Source organism: Passer montanus, unplaced genomic scaffold, assembly GCF_014805655.1.
Source record: "Passer montanus isolate IOZ18808 unplaced genomic scaffold, ASM1480565v1 scaffold136, whole genome shotgun sequence".
NCBI lineage: Eukaryota > Metazoa > Chordata > Aves > Passeriformes > Passeridae > Passer > Passer montanus.
Window position 1 is genome coordinate 1,558 of NW_024360497.1, and position 26,374 is coordinate 27,931.

The window sequence follows — 26,374 nt, forward strand, 5'->3', positions numbered from 1 at the left end:
AGCTGATTGGATGACAGGACGCGTGGACAGCAGCACTGCAGCTGAGCCAGCCAATGGGTGCCCTCTTTCCATTGAGATTTGTTAGGCCTCAGTTTGGTTTCAGTGATGTCAGGTGGAGATTGAAGGTATAAAAATGTTGCAATTTCTGTATTTCTGTAATAAAAGGCTCTCTTTCGGATGCATAAGGGGGTCCATGTCGCTTCGTTCCCCATTGCTACAGCTTTCTTGGGATCCTCTTCCCTCGAGGGTATTATCCCATAAGACTCAAGCAGATCCCATGTGAGTCCAAATCCTGAAGTTGAGCACAGTGGGCTTGCTTCTCACCCTTGTCATTGCCCCAAGGATCACAATATCCACCATTTCATAGTCAGTGCAGCCCAGGCTTTCCTCGAGCTTCACATTCCCTGTAAAATCGTGTCACAGACGGGCTGTTTGGGTCCAATCCGGCTAGCTATTGACCCTAGTCCGCACAATCTTACATAGAGGAAAGCAAAAGATTGAGAAGCACTCTTCTCTACATGGGAAATGTTCTCTCTTTATTCTAAGAGACACACCAGGCCGACAAACACATGGGAGAAAGAGACCCGCCCCCTTCTCTCGGTGGGGGGACTTTATACCCAGGGAATGGGGGCGGAGGAAGCCAATGGGATACAAGTGAGGAGGGGTGAGGTGAGGGACTGACCAGGCAAGAGACCACCAGGGGGTATTGGGGAGAGGGGTGGAAGACGGAGGAACCATGTGAGAGGGGAAGGGGTTAACAAACCACATGATATAACAAACTATTCAGTGCCATATAAAGACTGGTCAGTGCAAACCCTTAATCACCCAACAACTAAACAACTAAATAAACTATATAGTACAACATGTTAGAGATATAGTTAGTAATTGTCCTGGCTTGTAAAATAAGCATGTATTCTATTTTTGCCATCTGTTGGGGGTTAGGCAGTTTTTCTTATCTCTTTCAAGAACAATGACACTGCCAGGAAGACAATGGCCTGCTAATGGGCTATTGAATTACTCACTGTGGCTGGTAAGATTAGTTACATCATCCCATTGGGAGATGCTCCACCCAGAGGGAGGAGCCAAGCATCCCTGCCACCATAAAACAAGCATTTCTGAGACCACAGACAGCCTTCTTCGCTGGATTTCCGAGAGGAATCAGGAACCAAGGCCCAGCTGCTCCTTCGCCGCATTTTCAGAAAGGATCTACACCCTTCTGCAGATCGCCGCTCCAGGAGGAGCAGCCACCATCTGGCTGGACTACTATCAACACCCTGACTTCTCAGGGTGTCGTACAACCATGGTAAAACAGACTTGTAGCTTTTAAGAGAGAAGACTATGATTTTTACAATATATTTAAAAACTAACTTACTGTACATAGGGGAAGGGAGAGGGAGGAATTTTTATCCTCAGGATGGTGAAACTGCGGCACATGGGCAGAGAGGCACCACAACATTTACATGCGAAGGAAACCTCAGCTGCACAGGAGATGGGCATTCACAAGGACCTGCACCCAGTGACGCCCAAGTGATGATGGCCCAGACAAGATACCTACCTGAGAGGACCAGGGCCATCAACACCTTCCATCTGAATGCCAGATTCTGGGAATCGGGGAAGTGTATTATTCCATTCCCAGATGAAGGCTTTGTGCAGCCCAAACCTAAGAATGAAACCAATTTGAATATGAAGAACTCAGAAAGAAACAAAGGGACTCTGCCGCAGGCAAATTAAAGAGTATAAGAATCGCTGCCTCGGAGCAGCCGGTGTGGACGAGGGGGACTTGGTGTGATAGAGGCCATATCCACATTCACCCAGCTTATCTCCCGGGAGTGTTATGCTGTCCCTTTGATTGTTGGCTGTCAGGACTGTATTATGCTTGCGAAAGAGATTCTTTTTATATTTTTATTATAATTGGGCATATTTTCATTTTTACTTATAACAAACACAACAATTCCCCACTGGCCTGTCCTTGTTGGTGAGAATATGGTGGCATAGCACCTCTCCTCATTGTCTCCTCTACCACTTGGAGAAGGAAATTGACATCAGTATATTCCATGAACCTCCTGGATTGCCTGCTGGGTGCCCTGCTGGGTTCTCCCCACAGCAGATGTCAGGGTGGTTGAATTCTGTTAAAAATGTGGTTAGTAATTTGTGGAAATAAAAGATGTATCAAATATATATGTATAAAATAAATGGCTAGTACACAGAAGTGGGGGAGAAATTCTTCCCCAGGATGGTGAAACCGCTGCACATGGGCAGAGAGGCACCACCACGTTTACATGTGAAGGAAACCTCGGCTGCACAGGAGATGGGCATTCACAAGGACCTGCACCCAGTGACGCCCAAGTGATGATGGCCCAGACAAGATACCTACCTGAGATGACCAGAGCCATCCATGAAATAAATGGGCAGGAGATCTTTCTCCTTTTTAATGCCTTTATTAAGAAGAATCAGCTCAGGTGGGGAGAAATCGACGGGTCGCGCCCACGCCGCCGCTGCTCCCAGGAGCGGCACGGAGAAGGAGGGTGATGCAGCTTTGTCCGCTGGTCTGCAGACAGAGCTGGGGATTCCGTCCTCACGGGAGAGTCGCAGATTCCTGGCTTGTTTGTTTAACACCCCGGGGTGTCTTTTTAATCAGTATCTTTTCAGGTTAGGGTGAGAAGCAAAAAGGGTCTAAGCAGGTACGGGACTACGCTCCCATCCTTAGACGTCACTTAAGTCACTTGTTGGCTCGTGATCTTAGGGGTTTTTCTTGTAAAAACTGTAAAAATTTGGGGCGCAATGCATTTCTCATCTGCATACTGGCTGTGATGTCACTGCTATTCTCTTTACCTTGGAGGGTCTGTCCCGGTGTCTTCTTGGCAAGCGACCAGCATCAGGGAAACAATAGTTAATCACTGGCCATTAATGGGTAATTGAGTAGCTTTTCTTTGGCAGCGAAACCAAAGAGGTCTGACTGGTCTGACTTGTTTCTAACTCTGAAACTCAAAAAAAAAAAAAACAAACAACTTTCTATTCCTAACAATCCACACCTTCCATTTGAATGCCAGATTCCGGGAATTGGGGAAGTGTATTATTCTATTCCCGGACGAAGGCTTTATGCAGCTTGAAAATGAAAAACTTGAAAATTAAAAACTCAGAAAGAAACAAAGAAACTCTGCCGCGGGCAAAATAAACTGTATAAGAACTGCTGCCCCGGAGCAGCCAGTGTGGATGGGGAAGAATTGGTGCTGGCAAGGCCAATCTCACGTCCACCCACATCACCTCCCGGGGGTGGTGCGCTGTCCGATTTGGTTGGTGGCTGTCGGGACTGTATTACGGTCGCAAAATAAATTTTATTTTTCTATTTTTATTGAAATTGGCTATTTTTCATTTATAACAAATTCCCATATGAAAACTAGGGCTTGTAAACATGAGGTCATTCCTGTTTGCCTGTGATGACCCTCATGGCTCATCTTCCTGCTCAGATGGCCCGCAGGGGACCCCCTCTGTGATGTCACCTGTCCCTGCCCTCCATTCAATCCTGACTCCTAAACTCTCAGTGAGTTCCTCATTCATCCCCAGGTGGAGCTCCATGCACTTCTACTGGTCACTGGCATAAAGAGCAACACTGCCTCTCTTCTCCCCTGCCTGTATCCTTCTGTTCCAGCCCTCCACTCACAAGAGTCACCCCAACACATCTCCCTGTTGCTAATTAGATGATCACAGCCTGCCCTCTAGGCACCATGAATGGTTCTAACTGAAATGGTTCTTACTTCAGATGCCTTTGTTTTTTTCACTGTGTGAAGGGCAGAGCTTTTGAGAAGGAGGGGGATTGGCCCAGGACCCATCCTTTGGGGATTCTCTGAGTGCAGAAAATGGGAGAGTTCCCAGCTCAGAGAGGCCCCAGCACAGGGAGGTCACTGCAACTATGGAAAGCCCCAAGGGTCTCACTCAGGGCCACTGTTTACAGGGCCACAAGAGATGGGCTTTAGTCACAACAATGTTTCATCCTGGCCCCACTTCAGGTCAGAAACTTTTTTGAAAGTAGGAGAACAAGAATATTATGCCATTAAGGAAAAAGAAAAAAGAAGAAGAGCATGAGCTCATTATATGGCACCAGTTCCTAGAGCAGTTTTTCTGCTAAGTTCCAGAGGAGCTGAAGCCAAGGGCTGTTCAAGGCCAAGGTCTAGTGAGCAGTTTTGAGATCATGGTGCAGCCTAGGGGTGGGGGAATGATGCACCACCATTTATTGGCATCCAACTGGTAAGAGTAGGATAGACTCAAGTTCCCATTCCCCAGAGGCTTTAACTGCATTAAGTGAGGTACAGCTAGATGTTCATCCTTGCCATTACTTCTTTCTGTCATGGGGGATGTATCTCCACTATACATTTTTCCTCATCTTGTCCCATAAACATTTCAAATAAACATTTGTTACTAGTATGAATGACTTTCCTTAAGCTTTACATGTAGAATTTTTATTTTATATCTTATCAAATAAGAGGGGGTCAGAATCTTCAAGATTTGAGGCTCACTTTTGTCAAAAGAACCACAATTTAAGTTATTTGAGTTTAAAAAAAATTAGCTCAGAATAGGCGCTGAGTTTGAGAAGAATGACTCTTCAAAAGTCAAAAGTCAAATGTCGACTCGATGATGGCAAACTTCTTACAATGTTCATAGAAAAGTTTATCCTTTTCTGGTGCCTAATGAAAGCTGCAATACAGCAACTTACTGATTGTCCTGCATGGTTCACCCAAAAAGGTGGATCCAAAAAGACTGACAGTAGCCAAGTTTAATTCTTATCTGTAATTTTTTATCACTCTCAAAACACAAAGAACAATTCATAAACATGTATTTCTAAAACATGCTAGGAAAGCATGTTATCATATGCTTAATCCAGAAAATATGTATGGCCCAAGGATGAAAAAGAGTACATACAACACCACTAAAACATATTTATGCATATGGTTTAAAAACTATTGTGATGAAATATAAGGTGCCAGCACTACAATATTAAAACTGCTAAAGCTAGTAATTTGAAATAGAACAACCAAGGATTAGCTTTGCATTACAAACAACTAAATCTGTCCTTAGTTACAAAAAATGCACAAGCTTCTGTAATACAAGCCATCTTGTGAAATTCAGCTTCAGCTTTTACATGACACGGTTGATCCTTGAAGAAGATTCCATCCCAATCTGAAGATGAACATATTGTCTATGGGGTATACCAAATTCAGCAGCTAACGCAGCATCCATCAATCAACACAACTAATTTGGGAGCTCTTTGTTTATGCACTGAAAAAAAAGGCACTTTGCCATACAGGGTTCAGTTTCTTACTGGAAAGATCACCAAAGGTAAGAAAGGAGAAACACTGATAGAAATTAAACTCATCAAACCCTTTTTAACAGATACTTACTTCCCCCAGCATGTGCAGGGAATGGATTCCCATGAGAATCTCAAGTCAGACAGTACAGTCTGTGAGACAAAGAAAACTTCAGTGCCAGGTGTTCTTATCTTTCCTATCTCCAGACAAAATATACTGGCTGAGCTGGGCAGACTCCTTGCAGGGACAGAAACCAAGGGCCCATAGGCAAACCAAGTAACAATAAAGGTCTCATGACAAGGGGAGAAAAAAAAAAAACAAGAAAAAAAACCCCAAAACCCCAGACTGCCTTAAGACATTGCACTGCATCTGCTCTCCCCACCACCTCTACCACTCATGCTCTCACCAAACTGGTGCTGCCATCAAAGCTGACATATTCTGCTTATCCCCTCCCCCAGTCATTCAAGTTTTCTATCCTCACTGAGAAAAAAATTGCATAGAAAAAACCCAATGGAGGGGACAGCAAAGTGCATCATGATTGTATCATAAACTCTGGAACACAGAAGAATCTTTTGAATTAGTGCACATACACACACAAAAGATGCACACTCAAAAAACCCCAAGGAAAATAAGCCAAAACTACTCAATTTCAGAAAAAAAGTTGTTCTTAACTACGCATAAAACTTATCTGTGAAGGCACATAGCCACACTGAGGCATCACTTTCCTCTAGAAATCCAAGTGTCCTCCTATCTGAAAATTTCTTGCAGTACAAGGCATTTGAGAGGCAAAACCCAGCTGATGTTGCAGGATACCCACATCAAACAGAACAAATTGGCAACAGGTCTGTGGTGCAAACACAACAGTGACTTGGGATGAATTACACCGAGAAGCAACCTCTTGCCAGAATTCACTGGCCTGGGAGTAACATGCTGATTTAATTTTCACATTAGAAAATACATTTCTGAATAAATTACACTTTAGCATAAATTTCTGTGTGTCAATAGAAACACAGTGGGTGTTGGATCAGCCTCCCTTTCTCCATGATAAAAACCAGTTTTATTTTTGGCTTCTTAGATTTTGTGGTCTGAAAGAGTAGTTCTCTGGTCAAACTGCAGTGTCAGAAAACAGAAGTACTGCAAAATTTGCTCAAGACTGTAGAGAAAAATGCATTTTAATCTATATCTAGTCCATGGATAGCAATGTTTTCTCAGTGCTGAGTCCATTTAATGCTTTTGAGGTCAATTCCATCCTGCACCATTTCCCAGAGAGGACTGTAAAGAAAAGGAGAAAACTGAGGGCTAGCTTAAATGCACAGGACATCATCAACAATAATTAAACAGATTTTACCAAAGATACATCTTAATTCCTTGTGTCAATCTGCCTGTCTTGCCCTTCTGGAGATCCGTGAGCTTCAGGTGATCAGCCCTCAACTGTGCTCTCAACCAAAAATACAAGAGATGAGAGGGCAGATGCTCCACCTCATTTCCTGCTCCTACTTTCAGCATAAAGCACTGGTGTCTCTGAGACTGAATCCTAGCATTTTCACTGTCCACATTAGTCACTAGTCTTTCCATTTCACTAGAATAAAACAACTTATCAATACATTAGCTCAGGAATACCATCTCTGGCTTAAAATCTCCAAGGTACTGCCCTATGTGCCTGCCCTAATCATATTCTTTTTCTGATAAAAACAGGATCTGGGAAAAGGTTTGGTGTCAGGTTTGTTTCCTTAGAAATTTGTCACTAATGTTAAAATCAGGCTCCTACATACCTGGGGGACACTGTTGCTGATATAGAGAAACACCACCAGATTCTTGAAGCAAACAATTACTTTCAACTAAATAAACCAAATTCTTCCCATGATTATCACACCTAAGAAGTTTTCGTGTTTAATGAGACAACATCTCACCTCATTTCCCTCAACCTTTTCACATGCTGTATGCACTTCTGCACTGTATAATCCACTTCTTCTTCTGTAGTGAAACGACCAATACCAAACCTAAACCAAAAGAAAATCATTAAGGAACTGAATAACAAGGATATGGAGGGTGTGGAACAAATCTACCATTTATTTTTATCAGGAAAGAAAAATATTTGGAAGTATAAGGGCAGACCACACCACATACCTTATAGATGAGTGAGCCAAGTCTTCATCTGTTCCGATTGCCCGCAAAACATACGAAGGCTCCAGAGAAGCTGATGTGCAAGCACTGGGAAAGGGCAGGCAGGGAAATGTCAGACTTTTGCTTAATCTCCTCCAACAAAGAATAGGTCACTTACCTCTTTACAACACCATGTATCAACTTCCCCAGCCTCCTAGAAACCAGAAGTGAATACAAGCAAGTAAAGTGATATTTCTGCTACTGAAGAAAAGAGAATACAAGACACAGACATTATTGAGAAATTAGAGTAATAAATTAGGAGTATAAGGAAAGGACAGAGAATACAGGTAATACACAAGAATAAACACAATGCCACACAGAAGCAGCAGGAATGCAGATTAAGAGGTAGTTGAAGTAGAGGCTATGAAAAAAAGACAAAGACAGAAACTATCCAGAGAAGATAAAACACCAGGAACATAAAAGGGAAAAAAAAAGACTTTACAAGCTGTGTTTGGCAGCAGAACAAATAAATGAAAAACAGTGTACAGAGGGATCCAGAACAAGATGACTGCAGTTGTCAATAGAGAGAGTTCCACTTTGCAGCAGTATACAGATCTGGTTACACACTGTGACTCAGTTTTTACAGGTAGCAACATGCAGTGCCAATTGGAGAGCTGTAAACAGCTCCCCAGTGCACAAAGTAGAAAGTCAAAAGAGATCTTCACATTACAGAAGCGTTTGGCTTCAGGGATGGTCATGTGGAGACTTGCTCTTCCTGCTCATAGTGCCAGCTAGCTTCTAATTAGGATATGCTGACCACTTGGTTCTCAAAAGTGAGAGAAGGAGAGGAGGGGCATCTTTACACTCCATTAATTTCATCCTGAACATCAGGTTTGTCTTGGTAACTGAAATATTACTCATCACTCCTGTAGTCAGGAGAGCTGCATAAAAACACATGTAATTTTCTTTCCCACTTTTGCATTTAACACAGGAACTATGAGCTGATTTAATTCGGATATGTGCCCAGCCTCAGTAACTGCAGTAAAAATCTGCCAAAGGACAGAAGCTGTTCAAATCTTGGTGGCCTTTAGAACAAAAGTGTCACCAGTAAAAGTTAAGGCTACTCAAATAACCAGTTTGCAAGGCTAGTAGGTAGGAATTTCTGGGTTAGTTTTTGTGGTTTTGTGGGGGTCTTTTTGTTAGGATATTTTTGGTTGGTTTTTGTTTAGTTTTGTTTGTTGCTTTTTTCTTCCAGGATAAATAAATTTGACCTTCAGTTTAAATGTGTCACTTAAACACCACTGTAGAATGTAATCAATACCAGGCTGACTCATTAACTGAATATACAAATACAGGGCACACAGGAAACTACTACTTAGCTTTTACCTTCATTAGCAGATGCTATTTTCTCTCAAAAATACACTGCTATCCTTCCCATAGATTCCACATACCTTCCTGAAGACAGAGCCACGTCTTTCAGAGCCATCAGAAGACTCTCCCCTTCCACATATGCAAAAGATAAATTGATGCATCCTATATACAAATAAATGAAATCGAAAAAAGATTCCATCAACTGAAATCTCAGGCAAATTGTCCCCTGCAAGGCCAAGGATTTGCATCATGTGCTCCAGTGCATTATTCAGCCATGGCCACTAACACCAAGGAGCCAGACAGTACTAACAAGCTCACAATTTTGCTTGAGTTACCTGGATAGCGATGCTCTTGATCTCCATTCATCACCACATGAGGAACTTCACTCATTATTTTTGTAACCAGTCGTTCTGCCAATTGTGAGATTCGCTTATGGTCATACTAACAGAGAAACAAAAAAAGACACAAATAATAAACAGTGTACAGACCTCACTCAAACTGCTTCTTCATGTCACCAGCTGCACACAGAATTAAGTAACTGGGTTTGGCCAGACAAGGGAATGAACACAGCTGAAATATAAACTGTCAGACTTCGTCTGCTCTAGACACTGTTTTAAAAGAGAATAACCCCTTGGCTCATAGCTATTTCAGTCCTCACAAATGCTTCAAACCATTCAGAAAGATCTACCTACACAAGCTGCCAAACTGACTTTCATAACAGCACTGGGTTCTTTGGGTTTAAAGACAAGTTAGGCAGTGCAGAAGATGATGCATTTTGCACACAAGAAAGGACATCTATTATGACAAGTGCCTCTTACTTCCAGGAGCTCTCTAACTGTACCACAGAAAGACATGGACTTGCAAATAACTATGAACTCAGCTTTTACAAGAAGTAACCTGCATGGTGAGAACTGCCCATGTGCAGTGTCTTGCTCTAGACTGAAAAATGAGGTCACTTATACCAAGAAAGCAGTAAGGTGTGGGATCAACTTTGGCACACAGGACTGGCCACATGCACACATGCAGTGCATGCTTGTTTACACTTGAAAAAGAAATCCAGGCTAGCTCCAACACCAGTTGGTTTTAAAATGCTGTAACTCTGCCAGGCAAGAAAGAGAATCTAGATTGGAAGTTTGTGCAGAATTTAGACTCTGCAGGCTCCCTAGCCTCAACTTCCATAACCACACAGTTCAGATGGTGGAATTCTGCCTGTCTCCTGGAAAGAAGCCTGATCCTTGGGTGCAGATATCTGGCCTATGCATCCCATTGCCACTGTAAGTATTTTTACATTCCAGCCGTAAGGAAGGCATTGGTGCCCACAAACCAGCAGCATACAGAGGCTCAGACACCAGACCTAGCAAGTAAACTTTACTGTCCAAGCTAGGAAAAAAGAAAGAAAATAAATTCTTAGTTTCAAAGCTGCAGTAAACTTGAAATTATACTTAATAGGTACAATACACATAATAACAGACTGGGAAGTCTTATTTTTTCAATATATATTACATAAACATTACAGTGATTTCAAAGATGTTGCTAATACACATGTGCATAATGAAGAAGTAAATACAAGCACATAAAAGCCATATTTCACTAAAACTGACTGTCAATTGTAGCCTTTTTGTAGAAAACTATGACTCTTCAAGAAAAAAGAAACTTTAGAAAGGTCTTACAATTACCCAAAAACATCCCTTAAATTCTCAAAACATTCACTTAATGCTAAAACATGAAAATCAAATTTAATTCAGTTACATGGATGCAAAAAGACCTAAGGAATCCAAGACTTAAATGGCACTGTTACACTACTTTCTGGAACCCAGGACAAGTATCTTCTTGCACATACCTCCATCTCTTGCTGTGCCACTTCACATGCTGCCCCCAGTCCCACTGCTAGAGGTGTGGGCACAGTCCCAGACCGCAGTCCTCTCTCCTGGCCTCCCCCACTCTGCAGGGGTTCTAGCCTCACACGTGGTCGACGGCGAACATAGAGAGCACCAACCCCTTGGAACAAGGAAAGCTGTTTTACCATACCCCCAGAGTTCTGAAATTATGAACAGGGACTCCAGCCTTTGGTAACATTCCTTATTTCCACAGCAAACACACATATGGACACTTAACTGGAGAAAAATAAAGTGAACAAGTTCAGTATTATTTTCTAGGAAATGGTGTTTGTCCCCAGTAACCATGTTGAGGCTCACAGAGCTTCAGCCATAGGAGCTCAGCTTCTTCCACTCCGCCTCAATCACCCAAGGACTCAGAGCTTCTCCTTCCCACAATTCCTGTACACAGCTGAAGTTCAGCCCCTTGCACTGAAGTTTTTATAGGCATTCACCAATGTTCTCTTACTGACTTCCAAATTCTTTCCCTGGATTACTAGACCAGCACCAGTCCTAGGAGTCCTCTCCCTTTCTTCTCATTAGGAAGACTAATTAGTGGCAACAACTTTCAGCGGGTGGATTAGATGATCCAGTTTTGCTAATCAGTCAATTTCGTGCTCTACTCTCCTCACCTTGAAACCAAATTTTCATGTCTTCGAGTGCCCTGGTACACTTAAGGAATGACTGTCAACACAGGAAGGACAGTTGCAACTTCCAGGTATAACAAATGGTGAAAATTTATGTCTGTCATCTGTTCAAAATTACTAGTTGAAAACTTAGTCCTTGTCCAGAGATAATGTCTTCAGCTCTCAGCAGAACTCATACAAAAAAAAAAGCCTTGTTGAAAAATAAGAATTTGTTTTTTGTTTCTGAATAGGATAACAGAAGTTACAAGTTATATATATATAATGTTATAATGTTGTAAGTTAAAATGCTGTGTGTATAGCATACAGCAAAGCTGATTTCAGGCTCTCTAACATCCACTGTCACAAGCCAAATGGACCTTGACAATAACAATAGCTGGATTTTTAGTATTTGTCAGTCAACCAGAAAATGCATGGCTGAATATTAAACCTCACTCTGCAAAGAAAATGCACAAATGGAGTTGAGGGAATGGAGCCCCTGGAAGTAGAAAACAATCAAAAATCACCAATCAGTTAGCTTTTGGTCTCCTTGTTTCAAATCACACTCTGGTCTAAACTTTGCCCTATAACCAAGTGATTTCATTTCAATAATTTCAGCATTAGTTCTGCTTCACATCAGAAGCAGATGACTCCTGAAAAACCCACTGCTGCAATGCTGCCACCATCATACAACACTGTTTCTTCCTTCAGTGAAGCCAGCTCAACCCATCTAGCATTGAAGATCCACTTACCACAGCTCTACGCTGGCAGGAGTGCCTGAACTACTCTGAAGTCTGTCCAACACCATTCAGAAGAGTTTTCTACAGCTTAAGTAACTGACACTATGACAAACAGGTTTGACTTTGCATCTTGTGTAGTTACCTTAAGGTAGGTATGAAAACAACAATTCCCTATAAATCACTTCAGTTGGTACCTTTGGGCCCATAAATTTTATGGCCACTGATGCTCATTAGGTCAATTTTCATGTTGTTGACGTCCATAGGAATTTTACCAATCGCTTGTGCAGCATCCGTGTGGAAGAAAACCTTACGTGCACGGCAGATCTCACCTGTAATAAAAACACCAAACCAAAACCAGATTACCTTAACTAATTGCTATGATACCAAAGATTCCAGCAATGGATCTAAAGCATGACTGAATCTGAACCAACAGTAAGTCTTTGAGGTATCTGAGCTGACAAAGGCAGAAATGAGGGGGGCTCTGATGTTCCTTTTATACTGAAGTGGCTAAAGGTATGCAGGGACTACTGTATGCCTTGGCACAGGTGTAGACAGGTAAGACTACAGTAAATTTCTCCAGTTGAGAAGTTAAAAAGTCTTCTGTTAAGAACTGAGATTATTTCCAAACCCACGCCTAACAAATTTAAGAACAAATGGTTGCATGAAATATCAAAGTCTCCACACAGGAATGACTCCACAGTTGGAAAAAATTGTTTTTTCTTGGTTCTTTTTCTCTTCAACATCCAGTACAGGACAGCCTTCCTTTCAAGTTTGTATTTGCCATGTATTTTCATGTCATTCCCTCTATTTTCCAAGTTTCCAACACTCAGATTCAAAACCATTCTCAGAATTGTCACACACACACTTATTACTACCACATGAAGTCATCTGAGCCTGTCATCAGGCTAAAACATATGAAGAAATAATGTATTGTTCATGGGCAGTAAACGTAACTATTATTTATTTGTGTCATTAAAAAAATCACAACACACCTTCCACAGAATCTGCACAGCTGCATCTGAGACCTCTCCTCTGCACAAGAGGTTCAACATGGTACTTCACAGGATAAGTAACCCTCCCTGCGGTCCAGCAAGGTCAGGCCACAAGCCACACAGCAACAGGCCTCAGGCTCCCTCTGCAAGGCCTCAGGCCTGGCGTGTTGGACCTGTTCAAGGTGTTATGAGAACATAGCAGGGGAACTAGAGCTGGCACCAGCTGTCTCTGACATTTAAACACGGGACCATAGTAAGGACCTCGACAATATAAGCACAGGAGGAAAATAAGAATCCTTGGGGCTATAAGCAACTCACTGATGGTCAAATACTTGTCAATGAAGAAACAGAACCAACCTTGAAAAACCTTTGCAAAAATGCTGCTTTGAGCTTATAGAAGAAAGAAATAAATTCAGCAGCTAAGTAAGAAAACCAGGTGCACAACAAGATGCCTGGCACAGCCTAAGAAAACAATACTTATGGAGTATGTACTCCAGAGCAAAGCCAAAGCCAAAATATTGTCCAAAATTTCAAACACCTTATAAGAGGATATCTTGAATATGAAGGTGTGCTGGTTTTGGCTGGGGTAGAGCTAACTTTCTTCACAGTGGCTACTACAGGTCTGTGTTTTGGATTTGTGCTGAACACAGGGATAATAATAGATGTTTCTGAGATTGCTGACCAGGGCTTGCACAGAGCCAAGGCCTCTTCTGCCCCCTTCTATGGACACACTGGAAAGAGAGCTGGGGGTACGTGAGAGGCTGGGAAGAAACACACCCAGGACAGGTGACTCAAACTTACCAAAGGGATATTTCAGACCATATGACATATGCCATGCACTTTCAGTATAGAAAAGTGGGAGGAAGAAGGTGGAAGGGGGAGACGTTTGGCATAAAGCTGTTTGTCTTCCCAAGTTACCACTGCATGGGATGGGGCCCTGCTCTCCTGGAGGTGGATGAACACCTGCCTGCCCATGAGAAGCAGTACAGAATTTTTTGTTTTTCTTTGCTTGTGTGTGTGGTTTTTGCTTTCCATATTAGACTGCCTTTATCTTAACCCATGAGTTTTCTATCTTTTACCATTCCAATTGCCTCCCCAGTCCTGATGGTGGGGGAGTGAGTGAGTGGCTGCAAGATGCTTGGTTGCCAGCTGGGGTGAAACCAGGTCAGAAAGGGTATGTGTATATGTTTTGCTACTGTCACAGGAAACTATCAACAGATCATCTGGGATCCAGGGATCTGGAGGGTCATCAATAACCCTGCTTGTTCCAACAACCGTGGTTTTCCAGGGTCTCCCTTAATTTACTCTGAGGTCCCTGTCACTCCACCTGCCGGCTCAGAGTCTGGCTCACCCTCTCCCTGCCTCCTGTTCCAGAAGCACAGCTCTTCAGTAGGCTTCTGGCCTACAAAGCAACTGTTCATGACTATATACAACAATACTAGGGGAAGGATTGTCCAAGTGTGGTGCTCACCATCCTCTCCCACTCCAAATCCTGCACATTTCTCCTCTTAAACACTACAAGCACTCAATAAATCTTTATAGTATATAAGCTCAATTTTGGCCAGTTATTCTGTACAGTATTTTTAATCCATCATACAATCCAATGAATTGCAGCTGATCCATCCAGAGCAATGACTGCTGCAATGCTCACCATAAAAGTACTGAATTTCATTCACATTTCCCTTTTGAAATCAGTTTTTATTTGGGACAGCAGTATTATTTATTTATATTACATCTTTTATTTTAAAACATTTATGTTATTATTTTTTCCTTAGCTATATTACACCTAATCTTTTGCATTGGTACCATTTAGGGATGAAAACATTATCTAAAATGAAGCAGAAGCAACCTTAGCTGGCATCTAGAAGACACAGTGTACTTACCAATGTCATGAATTGGCTGCTTTACTCCTATTTCATTATTAACAGTCATTACAGAAACCAAACTTGTATCGGGCTGGAATGCAGCCTCCAGTTCCTGATGAAAGATTCAGAAAGACAAGAGTTGTGACTAACAGAGAAGAAGGATTCCTGTGCACATGTTCAATTTACCAGCAACTCAACCACCAGTCCCTTATTTGCAACAAACACCTGGGGTTCTGACAAACAGCCCTGGGGAAAACACCAACCCACATGAACATTAAATGGCTGTAGGAAGAGGAGCGAATCAATTGTGTTTCTGCAGGTCCTAACCCTTCAATGCACCTGGCACCCCAATTGATTAAATCAAATCTCAACAGACTTTGCTATATCCCGTAAATGTCTCTGAACTATCTTCTTTAATGAATTAACCACCCACAGTATAACTTAAGCCTCTTCTAGCCAAGGTGAGGCAGGCTGTAAAGGAACTGCTCTTTAGACAAAGTCACATCACACCTGCAGCAAGATGCTCAGAAAACACAACTCATTACTGTGCCCACAGGCTGATCCCTCAGTCCCATCACACACACTACCGCTCTCCATGGCAGGGGAGGGACTGGGAATAAAGCTGTTGCTGCCCTGTGCTACAGGATGTCAACAATGAACTAAAAACATACAACTTCTAAGTTTTAGGGCTGCAGCCAGTACATACAGAAGGGCTGGCTCATGGACAGCCATAGGAAGTACTGTGATCACTGAAACAGTGCCTCAAATATTGGGCTCCTTATAGGGTACTCAACAGCTCCACCTGCACAGCAGCAGCTGAACGGTGGGACAGGAGGTGGATGTTCTGGCTGAGAAAAAGTGTAGGATGTTAGACAGAACAGAAAATCCTTCTCCAGATCTGACAGATTTGACTATGATTCTCATTTTACTTGGTGATATTTATTATCCTTTCCTCTTTTTCATCTAGAAGACACAAGGTTTTGAGCATCAATTTGAAGCAAAAACCTCTTATTTTAGTTTCTTTCTCTCAGTAACAACTTACCTTCAGATCTATCAGCCCATTTTTTTTAACGGGTAGATATGTGATGTGAAAACCTTCTGTTTCCAGGGAACGACAAGAATCCAACACACACTTGTGCTCTGTTTGCGTAGTAATGATATGCTTTTTTCTGGATTTATAGAACCTTGCAACACCCTGTCAGGCACAGTCCATGAAAAAGAAATTTGCCATTGAAGAAAGCAGGCATTACACAATGTGATTGCAAATAAGAAATTACTACTTAGATATAGTTCATTTGGATCTTTCCTGTTTGACCCAAGTCGTGAAAGTACTAAAAGGTACTGACATATAATCCACACTACCTATCTCCATCAGCACCTGCTTTTCAGAGCATCTTCTCAAAAACTCTGTGAAAATGTTTATTGCTGTTAAGATGTAGAAGCCATTAACCAAAGCATTTTTTTGAAAACTTTAGCACTGGAGTCATAAACACTGAGAAGTTTAGTCTTAATCAGAAAAAAGTTTCTAATCTGCATGTCCACTATATTTTACAATAAATATTTTAATTACATAAGCAGAAGGAGTGTATTTAGTGCATGTGAAATAAATACCAAATATTTTACACTGCACTCAAAATCATGTCACAGGCATCAAAACATTCATCCATGTATTTCCTCCACATTGGTAACAGAGTATCACAAAAAGTTACTCCAGAAATGCAAATATGTTATACTTCAACATATTAACATTTAAATTGTTGAAAGATGCATACAGTTCCTAAATACAAAATTTTAACATAATAAATAAGAATCAGTATAAACTTTTTACCTTAATTGCCATATTATTGGATTCTGTTGCACCACTGGTAAATATAATTTCCCGTGAATCAGCTCCTATTAAATCTGCAACTTGCTGTTTAAAAAGAAATACAAATTTGACTTGTTAAGAAAACATACAATAAATTCATTATAGCAAAATACATGTGAATGTTTTCAAGAATACTCCCTTGAGCTTCAAAGGTTTACAGCTGGTACCTAACAAAATTATGCTAAAAATAATCCAGATATCTGAATTATAAAATACACAAGGAATCCATAGTCATTAGAAGCAGTATTAAGCATCAACCTGTTATAACAGAGATAAAAGCTTAAGGAGACAAAAATCCATTACATATTACTTCAAAGAAATTACAAACATCCTTGCTTAAGATTAGAAGAATGACAAGATATGGAGTTAGTCCAATGACCGCAGCAATATGCTTGTGACTCCAGGAAACAAATACTGGGGCACGTTTACTTAAAGTATTGTTTTCTGCCATTTCAGTTGCTCTAATCTCACTGTTGGAGCAAGTGCCGGCTTCTGCACTGGGGACTGGAGAACCCTGGGAGTCCAGGCAGACTGAGGAACAAGAGGCTGGAGAGCAGCACCACAGAAAGAGACCTGGAAGTTTAGGCTGAGGGCAAGTGGAACAGGAGCCAGCAGTGCCCTGGCAGCCCCAAGTGCCAGCCTGTCCTGGGGGACATCGGGCCCAGCATTGCCAACGAGCAAGGGAGTGACTGTCCTGCTCTGCTCTGCACTGGGGAGGCCTCACCTCGAGTCCTGGGGGCAGTCTGGGGCAAATCTATATAAGGATATAAAGTTATTAGAGAACATCCAGGGGAGAGCCATGAAATGGTTAAGGGCCTAGAGGAGAGTCTGTAAAACAAACAGCTGAGGTCATTTGGTTCTCTCAGTCTGAAGGAGAGGAAACTGAGGTCAGACCTCTCTGGGGGCTGCAGCTTCCTCATGAGGGGCATCAGAGAGGCAGCGCTCTGCTCTCAGTGACCAATGACAGGGCTTGAAAAAACAGATAGAGCTGTGTTGAGGAAGTGCAGGCTGGACATTAGGAAAAAAGTTTTTTACCCAGAGGGTGGTCAGGCACTGGAACAGGCTCCCCAAGGAAGTGGTTACAGCCTTAAGCCTGCTATAATTCAAGGAGTGTTTGGACAATGCTATCAGGTATGTGGTGGGATTGTTGGGGTATCCTGTGCAGGGCCAGGATTGGACTTGATGATCCTTGTTGGTCCCTTCCAACTTGAAGTATTCCATGAGTCTATCTTTTCCTGCAATAAATCTACTGAAGTACAGCTAAGTAAAGAGGAAACTGCTAAATCCAGCCCACAGAGAACAGGGGTTTTTTTCTTCAGGTTCTTTTGACCCTGATTTGCCTCAACAGCAGGAAAACCAACATGACCGTGGAGAGTCAAAGACTCACCCGCCTCGCTTTCTCCATGGCAGCCTCGCTCTCCCAGCCGTAGGCGTGAGTTCTGGAGTGGGGGTTGCCATAGTAGGCTGTTAGGTATGGAAGCATGCTGTCCAGGACTCTGGGATCCTGTGGAACACAAACCACACAGCCTTAGAAAAGGAGAAGGGAAACCATATAGCTTCTCTCTGGACATGCCCCCTTGACACAGTATCAGCAGCACTTCTGTGGCAGTGTCTTGCTTTAGCTTCGGCATGACCTTGAAAACTTGAAGCCATTACATGTGACGTGTAACACAAGTATTTGGCAGTTATGTTCTGTGCACATAACCCTGATCTGCACTGAAGGTCAAAGAAGAACAACATCATTTGAGAAAACAGAATCACAGACCAGTTTGAGTTGGAAAATATTTCAAAGCTTATCTTGCTCTACACCCCTACCACGGACAGGGACACACCTTCCAGTAGGTCAGGTCGCTCCAAGCCCCATCCAACCTGCCCTATCTTCTGAGCGGAAAAAATACAAGGTCTTAAAATGTTCAGAAAAACGTCAGATCAGTATTTCGGCTGAATTCACTTCCTGCTTCTCTCAACTGTATCCATTCCCGCAGGGGTCGGTGCGAGCCCCTTCGCGGCTCCGCCACGCTCCTGCCCTGCGGCACTGGGGGTGCCCATCCAGGGGGCTGCCCCGGCGTAGCTACAGCCCTTCGGGGGATGCCCGGACCGCCCTGTGGTGACAGGAACAGCCTGTGTCGCTACAGGCGGCGCCGAACGCCGCCTCTGTCACCCACGGCAGCTCGGGACACACGAGAGCGCTCAGGCAAGAGAACTGGGAGTGTGGGGACCACGCTCCGCTTCCCGTGCTCGCTACGGCCCTTACCAGCGGGGTGGTAGCCTGGACATCCATGTAAAGCGGCCGAGAAGCACTGCCGCCATCGCTGGTTCGCCCTGAGGGGAGAACAGGGGGAAAACTGCTGTCAGGGGCCGGCAGCAGCGGGGGAGCTGTCCCTGCCCGGACAAGGGCTCCGCCCGACCGCGGCCTTACCCGGTTCCGGTCCCGGTCCCGATCCCGATCCAGGTCCAGGTCCAGGTCTCGGTCCCGGTCCCCCCGCTCGGAGCCGCCGCGGGGCTCGCTGGCCCCTCAGGGCCGCCAAGCGCCGCCACAGCAGCATAGCCCCCGACGCACAGGGCGCGGGCGTACCCGCCTCTTCCTGTGCGTCACGGCGCGCGCCGGAAGCGGGGCCCAGACAGGCGGAGGCGCGGTGCGGCCTAGCGAGGTACGGGCGGGGCGGGGGCCCGCAACGGGAACAGGAACGGGGCGGGCTCGGGCTGCTGGTAAAGTGAAGCGCGCGGTGGGGCCCCGGTTCGCCTCCGAGGGCTCTTGCGCCTCGCAACGGCGATGGCTGCCGTTCCCGGGGAGTCCGCGGCCTGGCCTCGGTGTCCGTAAGGGTGGGTTCACTGCCCGCTCCTCTGCCTCCGAAGCCAGCGGCAGCCGGGAAGGTCGAGCCAGCAGCGGAGGCTCGGTCAGATGCCGCGTGTGCTGCTCACTAGGGACTGAGAGCACAGGGTGAGGCCTCGGCAGCCACAGCGGCGCCCGCAGGAAATTGTTGAGAGGAAGCGTAGTCGTCGTTCCCTCTTTGTTCTTCCTACCTGACAAGCAAAGAAACAAGCCTGGGAGCCAGCACAACCTCCAGCGCTGCATGCACGAGAAGCTCTGAGCTGCACGGCCTGCCTGCCAGCCCTGTTTGGTTATAGAAGTATGTTAGACAAAGCAGTAAATCGATATGTGTATTGTTCCTTTCTTTTTTAGATGCCTGTGACCGTGGGCCCATATGGGCGGTCGCAGCCCAGCTGCTTTGACAGAATAAAGATGGGTTTCATGATGGGCTTTGCAGTGGGCATGGCTGCAGGAGCACTGTTCGGCACATTTTCCTGCCTCAGGTACGCAAGGAAATGGCTCCCACAGACAAGTGGTGACAGGGAGACAGCCAGAGAGAAATGGTCATGCTGTGGGGTTGGGAAGGGATTGGGTCTGGTCCTGTGCCAGTCCCATGAGTGGAACTTTGTGACTCCCAGCTACTGCAGTAAGCCCCTGGCCTACAACATGTGAGTCTGATGCTGGCAGGGCATCACCTCTGGGTGCCCTGTATGCCAGGAGGTCACAGTTTCACAGACCTTTTCTTGCCTCTTGTAAGGGAGGTTCATTGGGAAGCCCAGGCTGTGGAGGATCACCTCCAGGAGGAACCAGATGAATTATTGCCCATGTAGATACATGTGCAGCCCTCTCCTGGCCCTAAATCTTCCTGAGGTGCTCTGTAAGCTCTCAGTGTCTGCGTCGTGGTCCCTCTGTGTGTCCCATGCCCTGCACAGAGGCAGTTACCAAACTGCCCGAGTCTGAATGGCAGGAGTGTGGGTAGACCCATGGCTGGCATTGGCACAGTCCCACTGTGCAATGGAGAGGGACAATATTTCACCTTCCCCTGGAAGCATGCTGCCATGAAAACAAGCTGTTTGTTGCTCTGTGTTTGCTCTGGTACTGTTGACTGGCTTTGCACATCATCTGTGACAAAGAGTCACTGAAGTCTGCTCTTTCATGCTTTGCAGAACTCTTAGTGTGTGATGGGTTTTACCTGTGATTAAACATGGGAGATGATTTGGTAGTGTGGTGAAGGAGGAAAATGCACAAATCTTAATCCAATGGGAGTTTGAAGTTTTCTAGTCTCTCTCAGTTCCCAGAGGGTAAGCAGCATGATGCTGGCAGAAGATATACATTAAGGGCATGTAGAAGAACCAGCGAGAGTGGTTCTGTTACACTTGAATGACGCAGCTACAGTACTGCTGTTCCATTTTTGAGGGAAAATCTCATGTTTTAAGAATCAAGTGCATGAAATTCCTTAGACCCTAAAGTCAGTGCAGTGTTTAAAAGCCAAATATAACAAGAGCTTCTTGAGACAGAAAAATTCCTTTTGTTTTAGTCTGACCTCAGGTAAGTGAAAAATGGAGAACAGAAACACCTTTTGAAGTTTCTAGGACTTTCAGGTATCCCATATTAAAAACACAGAGTCAGTAGTAAATAGAAAGTTTATTTTAAATTGGTGATATTAAAGAGACTGCCACTGCAGCTAGAGAGGATGGCAGTACAACAGCTCAGATGTTGTTTAGGCTGCCCCTTGTGTGAGGACATGAGGTTTGACTCCATTTTCATCAGAAGGCTGATTTATTATGTTATATATTATATTAAAATACTACATTACAACTATACTAAAAGAACAGAGAGAAGAAGATCAGAAGGCTACAAAGACAAGAATAGAATAGAATGAATAACAAAAATCCTGTGACTGCTCACAGCCTTGGCACAGGTAGCTGTGATTGGTCACTGATTGAAAACAATCCACATGGACCAATGCAAGATGCACCTGTGGCCTTCCACAGCAGCAGATAGTTATTGTTTACATTTCTTTCCTGAGGCTCTCAGCTCCTCAGGACAGGAAAAATCCCAACAGAGGCTTTTTCACTAAAATATCATGGCTACACTCAGACAATTCTTTTTGTACTCTGGCAAGTGAAATACTTGGACAGCTTTTTTTTTTTCCTGTATTAAGGGTATTTAGGAGACCAGGATGGAAAGCTGTTCCTGCTAAAGGTGTGGCAGGAAGGTTCCACTGCAGGAAAAAATACACATGGGCCATGTGAGGTGAGGGCCACCAAAGAGCCCCTGCAGTAGCACAGGGCACTGCAGCCAGTCTCTGGGGAGGCAGCTGTACAATTGCACACATAAAGACTGAAGAAGTGTTCAGTTTGCAACCATGAGCTGGTTGTCTCAGATGTTTTCTGCTGCATGTCTGTGATCTGTCAGGTTTCAGCTTTTATATAATGCCTGTGATTTTCTTTATCTCAGGATTGGCATGAGAGGACGAGAGCTGATGGGTGGAGTTGGCAAAACGATGATGCAAAGCGGTGGGACGTTTGGGACATTCATGGCCATTGGTATGGGAATACGCTGCTAATCTGGAGTTTGGGATTTATCCCAGAGTTCCTCCACCAGCCATTCCTCTGCTGTACAATAATAAAATCTTTAGATACCTGGAAGTGAGAGCTCTTCATGAAACAGCAGAGTTCTTCCCTCTGTGCTCTGCTGATTGTAAGCATGCGTTTTACAAAATTTCTACTTTCTTCCCGTCTCTTTCTCCCAAAACAATGAGAATTAATAATCATTTTTACTACACTGAAGTTCCTGATTTACAGATACAAGTACACCACACAAGTTTCTCCCTTTGGCACTTGGGCAGCTGATATTGCCGATGTGGATGTGGAGCTGCTTTGTTCCGCCTTGCATTCCTGAGTCTAGGAAAGTTAGATGGTGGGTACTTCAGATTAATCATCAAATTTCTGTCCTCTTGCAAAAATAGGTGGGTTGAAGCTGGTCCCGTTTCTGAGTTTCAAGTGTCACGGGGCAGATGCCCTCAACAGTGTTAGGGACCCCAGGATTCAGGCAGCTCCCACAAGACCTGTTCTCCCAGAAACAAAGCCTTTTCTTTCATTCTGGTTTAGCAGGCGTACAAGATAGTCAGGACTTCCCTAGGAGAACAGGGGAATCCCTCCTGCTTCTCCCCAGCTCCAGAAGCACTGCCTACAGTTGATCTAGGAAAGGTATTGGGTGCTATAGTCTTCCATTGAAATAAGGCCTCTTTCTGCTCCTCCTTTAGTTCTGTGTAAGAAAGATGTGAGCAACAGCACTACCTCAACTGGCACCTGTACAGCCTGGGCCTGTTACAAGTGCCTTTTCCCCAGTTTTTAGGGCAGAAACACAAACTCACAACTCAAAGCCTGTTCTCAGATAAAGCACACCTAGAGCCAGCTCTACTTCTTCAGCTGTGTTACTATTCCCAGGATCCTGCTGTATTCCCAGCCCCTCTCCACCTTTGCCTTTTGCTTGGTCTCAGTTCTTTGGTGAAGGACAGGCACTGCTGCACTGCAGCTCAAGGACAGCTACAGCCCCAGAGGCTGCAGAGCAGATCCTCTCCCCACAATACTATGGAACACCAGCAGCACTGCTGCCTGCCCCACCTTTACCCACTCCCGAGGAATGTTCTGCTCTCCCTACTCTCTCCACCTTGGTCTTTTCTTAGTGGTTAAAAAGGCCAGGGAGATGGGACAGGGGTAAAACGGGCAAAGCACAGGGACAGGTTGCCTCTAGAAACCAGACTGAAAGCAAACGTAACTGGCTCCTCCAGCCCCAGGACTCTCTACCCTAAGGATGGGAGTGGAGATGGGCAGGATGGGTTTGTCTCTGAACTTTAAGCACGCCTGAGGAGGGTAAGACTTGTCCCCAGATCCTCAGCAACCATGGCCACACTGCACAAAGGGCTGGGAACAGCTTCTGCATTTACTCTCTGAGCACATGATATCCCATGGCCTATCTGCATACTGTGTAGTCATATCCCAGATACTGGGCACTGGACAGCATTTATCACTCACCTCCAGGCCTCAGCACACACTGCCTAAAGTCACATTGGGAGAGCAGAGAAATAAAACTTCATTAAGGCCTTTTTAAGAGAATTTTATTTGAGTGGTTCTTACAAAGATTGTTGCAATATGAAAGTCTTTGATAGAAATATCAAGCTGTCTTGTCAAACACACTGAAGTAACCCAAAAATATATTTCAGAGCTCACAGAGCTTAAAAAGAGCAAAGATTATATGCAACCAGAACAAAACACTTTTCTGTATTTCCTACCCATTTTCAGACTTGGCTGAAATCCTCCAGCTCTGCCCCACTGTGCCTGTGGAAACTCATTTGGAAATGCAGAGATGTTTTGTTTGGAAACTTAGACACACCTCACAGTATTTACAAAGAAACTTTTACAGATACAATAATCAAAAGTTACCATCAAGAAATAAAACCCTTCAATCCTCCTATTCTTACCAATTATTCAGCACAAAGCAAGCTGAGTAGCTGTCTGCAGTCAGCATTCAGTAGCTTTTTGAATTTTCCATTTATACAAAAACACTAAATATGTCCCTTCATTCAGTCTCTCTCTGATACTACCCTTGAGCAGATCACCCACATTTAGTGAAATGTAAAATGTCTTTGCTGCATTAAAAGAAAGGCTCATGAAACATTAAAAATGTCATTATGTCCCATCTGCCTTTTACGGAGTACTTGTTATCTATGAGCTACTTCTCAGTTCCTACGGATCACCTTTGTCAATGTACAAGAATTACAAGGCAGAACAAGAAGTCAACAGCTTTGTATACAGTGGAAATGCTAGTAAGGGAGAATGAACACACTGCATTTCTGCTTACTTCATTTTATTTTTAAAGATAGCAGGAAGTGTACACAAAATGACATTAAATCCTTTCCTTTAGTTTTATCTAAATAAAAGATAACTCAATCTTCCTCCAAAAAATACCTATGTACAAAACTGACTAAATTAATCTTCATCGTCGAACAGGAACCAGTAGTTGGGTTGCAGTCATAGAGTCTGGGAAAAGGCTGTGGTATGTTGGAAGAGGTACATACGCTGCTGTAATCATTTTACCTAATCACAAGAGAAAAAAAGTAAACATCAGTGTTTGGTCACTTCTGTAATGGACGGCTAAATGTAGGCATGTACATGGAACACTCACCTGCAAACCACCTCCCATGCAAAGCATTGACAGCCGCGATGGCAGCAGCGATGGAGGGACATTTCACATACACATTGCCCTGCAAGACAGAATAGTGTGGCCTGTGAGGAGTCAGAGACACTTCCCCCACGCTGTTCCTCAGCCATCCCTGGACCTGGCTGTGACAAGAGCCATACCACCTCCACCCAGCACCAGCTGGCATTAATCCATGACACAGAATGAGCACAAGATAAGGGGACAGTGGTACTGGCAGGCACTACTCCACTGTGCTAGTTACTGCAGCCTTCAGGTTTTCTAAATAGGATTTTGCAAGATAGCCCAAACATGCATTTGACTAGCAATTACTGAGCCACGGATGGCTGATCTGCTCCTGACAGCCTTTTAGAGAGAGGATCTAAAGGCTCCTAATCATTAACACCATGTGAAAGAGAACAGCATAAGGGGTCTGGCTGCCCCCAAGGCAGCCCAGCTGCCCAGGTCTGTAAGCCACTAACCTCAATCACATATGCTTCACTCAACACACAAGCTCACAGCCTGTATTCCACAAGAACCAACCACTCCGCATTCCCACAGATGGGAAGCAACACTTCAAGATATCATAAAAATTCTCCTATAAACACATCAGTATGTCTGTCTTTACTTGAACAAGAACTGAGGCAAAGAGAAAATCCCATCCCTGCAGGGCAGGAAGAGCCTGAGATGGTTCCCAAGGTGCATGACAGACTGATCTTTGAACTTCACCAGAGACACCTGGAGTTTGCCATCTGCAGATCAAGCACTGTGCCTCCCTAATCCAGAGAACCACAACAGTCACATCCAACAACTCCAAGACACAGAGATGCCCACAGTAATGTGTGGTATTTTTCTGGCTGTCTGCTCAAAAATAACCACCAGTAATACCCAAAAAATCAATTCTAGCTGAAACAGATTTTTCAGGAAAATAGTGCATTAAAAAATAGACTCCAGCCTTTCCTTAGCAGCTTTAGTCAGCCAGTATTACCTCTTCCCACTGCAATCTAACTCATTCCTTTCTCATGGGGCAAACCTAAGCTTAGGGGCTGGTGTTTAAGGCACTAAGCAATCAATTAACATACAGAGCTCTGCTCTCAGTCTCCCCCTGCAAAAACTGCTTAAATGCCCAAATGAGGTGCAGAAACACAAAGCTGTGCTTTTCCTTAACACCCAGCAGCACAGATAGATGCAGTAGATGAGCCATGCACTCAGCTGGGACTGCAACTGTTTAATCCACAACAAATCACACCATCATAAGCCAACACCTGACAGCCCTCGGCAAGGAAGTCTCAGACAAAGCCCTCAAGATGCCCAGAATCTAAGCCTGGAAGACAGAATGGTATAATGGAAACACTATCAGTGGGTATTTTATATCTGTGTCACTGCTGTGCTACTATGACAAAACAGATTTCATTTTTTATGAAACATTAACTCCTTACTTAGTATGTTGCAGTTTCTTCTTTTAAATCCCCCTGCTAATGTGAAACAGAATTTTACAGCTCCATGGGCTTAGAACCTAGCTGAGGTATCTTGAGGGCTGGTGTAGTTTTAGGGGTGGTGGTTTTTTGGGGGGTTGTGCAGTCATTTTTTTGTGTTTAGATATTGGGAGGGTTTGTTGGAGG

At 44.0% G+C, this 26,374-nt stretch overlaps 3 protein-coding genes across 21 annotated transcripts in view; 1 reads left to right on the forward strand and 2 right to left on the reverse strand.

Moving 5' to 3' along the window:
- Positions 1 to 4,767: 4,767 nt before the first annotated feature.
- NFS1 (NFS1 cysteine desulfurase) lies at positions 4,768 to 19,313 on the reverse strand. 4 transcript variants are annotated; one of them, XM_039699535.1, is made up of 13 exons: positions 19,158 to 19,312; positions 18,993 to 19,060; positions 18,126 to 18,242; positions 16,700 to 16,783; positions 15,914 to 16,066; positions 14,890 to 14,983; positions 12,209 to 12,343; positions 10,618 to 10,775; positions 9,113 to 9,218; positions 8,858 to 8,939; positions 7,431 to 7,514; positions 7,214 to 7,303; positions 4,768 to 6,575 (listed from the first exon to the last, which is right to left on the reverse strand). In XM_039699535.1, the coding sequence occupies exons 1-13, from the start codon at positions 19,282 to 19,284 to the stop codon at positions 6,512 to 6,514; spliced, it is 1,362 nt and encodes a 453-aa protein (XP_039555469.1). In that variant the 5' UTR covers positions 19,285 to 19,312; the 3' UTR covers positions 4,768 to 6,511. The 4 variants fall into 4 exon arrangements, with proteins under 4 accessions (XP_039555469.1, XP_039555471.1, XP_039555470.1 ...); XM_039699537.1 differs by having other exon boundaries at positions 19,212 to 19,299; XM_039699536.1 differs by having other exon boundaries at positions 18,993 to 19,061; positions 19,207 to 19,299.
- On the forward strand, positions 19,297 to 22,201 carry ROMO1 (reactive oxygen species modulator 1). 2 transcript variants are annotated; one of them, XM_039699539.1, is made up of 3 exons: positions 19,297 to 19,389; positions 19,923 to 20,053; positions 22,011 to 22,201. In XM_039699539.1, the coding sequence occupies exons 2-3, from the start codon at positions 19,923 to 19,925 to the stop codon at positions 22,117 to 22,119; spliced, it is 240 nt and encodes a 79-aa protein (XP_039555473.1). In that variant the 5' UTR covers positions 19,297 to 19,389; the 3' UTR covers positions 22,120 to 22,201. The 2 variants fall into 2 exon arrangements, with proteins under 2 accessions (XP_039555473.1, XP_039555474.1); XM_039699540.1 differs by lacking the exon at positions 19,297 to 19,389 and adding an exon at positions 19,436 to 19,561.
- A 1,454-nt stretch (positions 22,202 to 23,655) lies between these two features.
- RBM39 (RNA binding motif protein 39) overlaps positions 23,656 to 26,374 on the reverse strand; it is a 30,825-nt gene continuing 28,106 nt past the window's right edge. For 14 of the 15 annotated variants that reach the window (XM_039699523.1, XM_039699522.1, XM_039699520.1 and 11 more), the window contains 2 exons: positions 24,741 to 24,819; positions 23,657 to 24,652 (listed from right to left, as the gene is read on the reverse strand). In XM_039699523.1, the coding sequence (XP_039555457.1) occupies positions 24,552 to 24,652; positions 24,741 to 24,819 (180 nt within the window). In that variant the 3' untranslated portion in view covers positions 23,657 to 24,551. Of the gene's footprint in view, positions 24,653 to 24,740; positions 24,820 to 26,374 lie in introns of all 15 variants that reach the window. The other variant, XM_039699528.1, reaches the window with a different exon arrangement.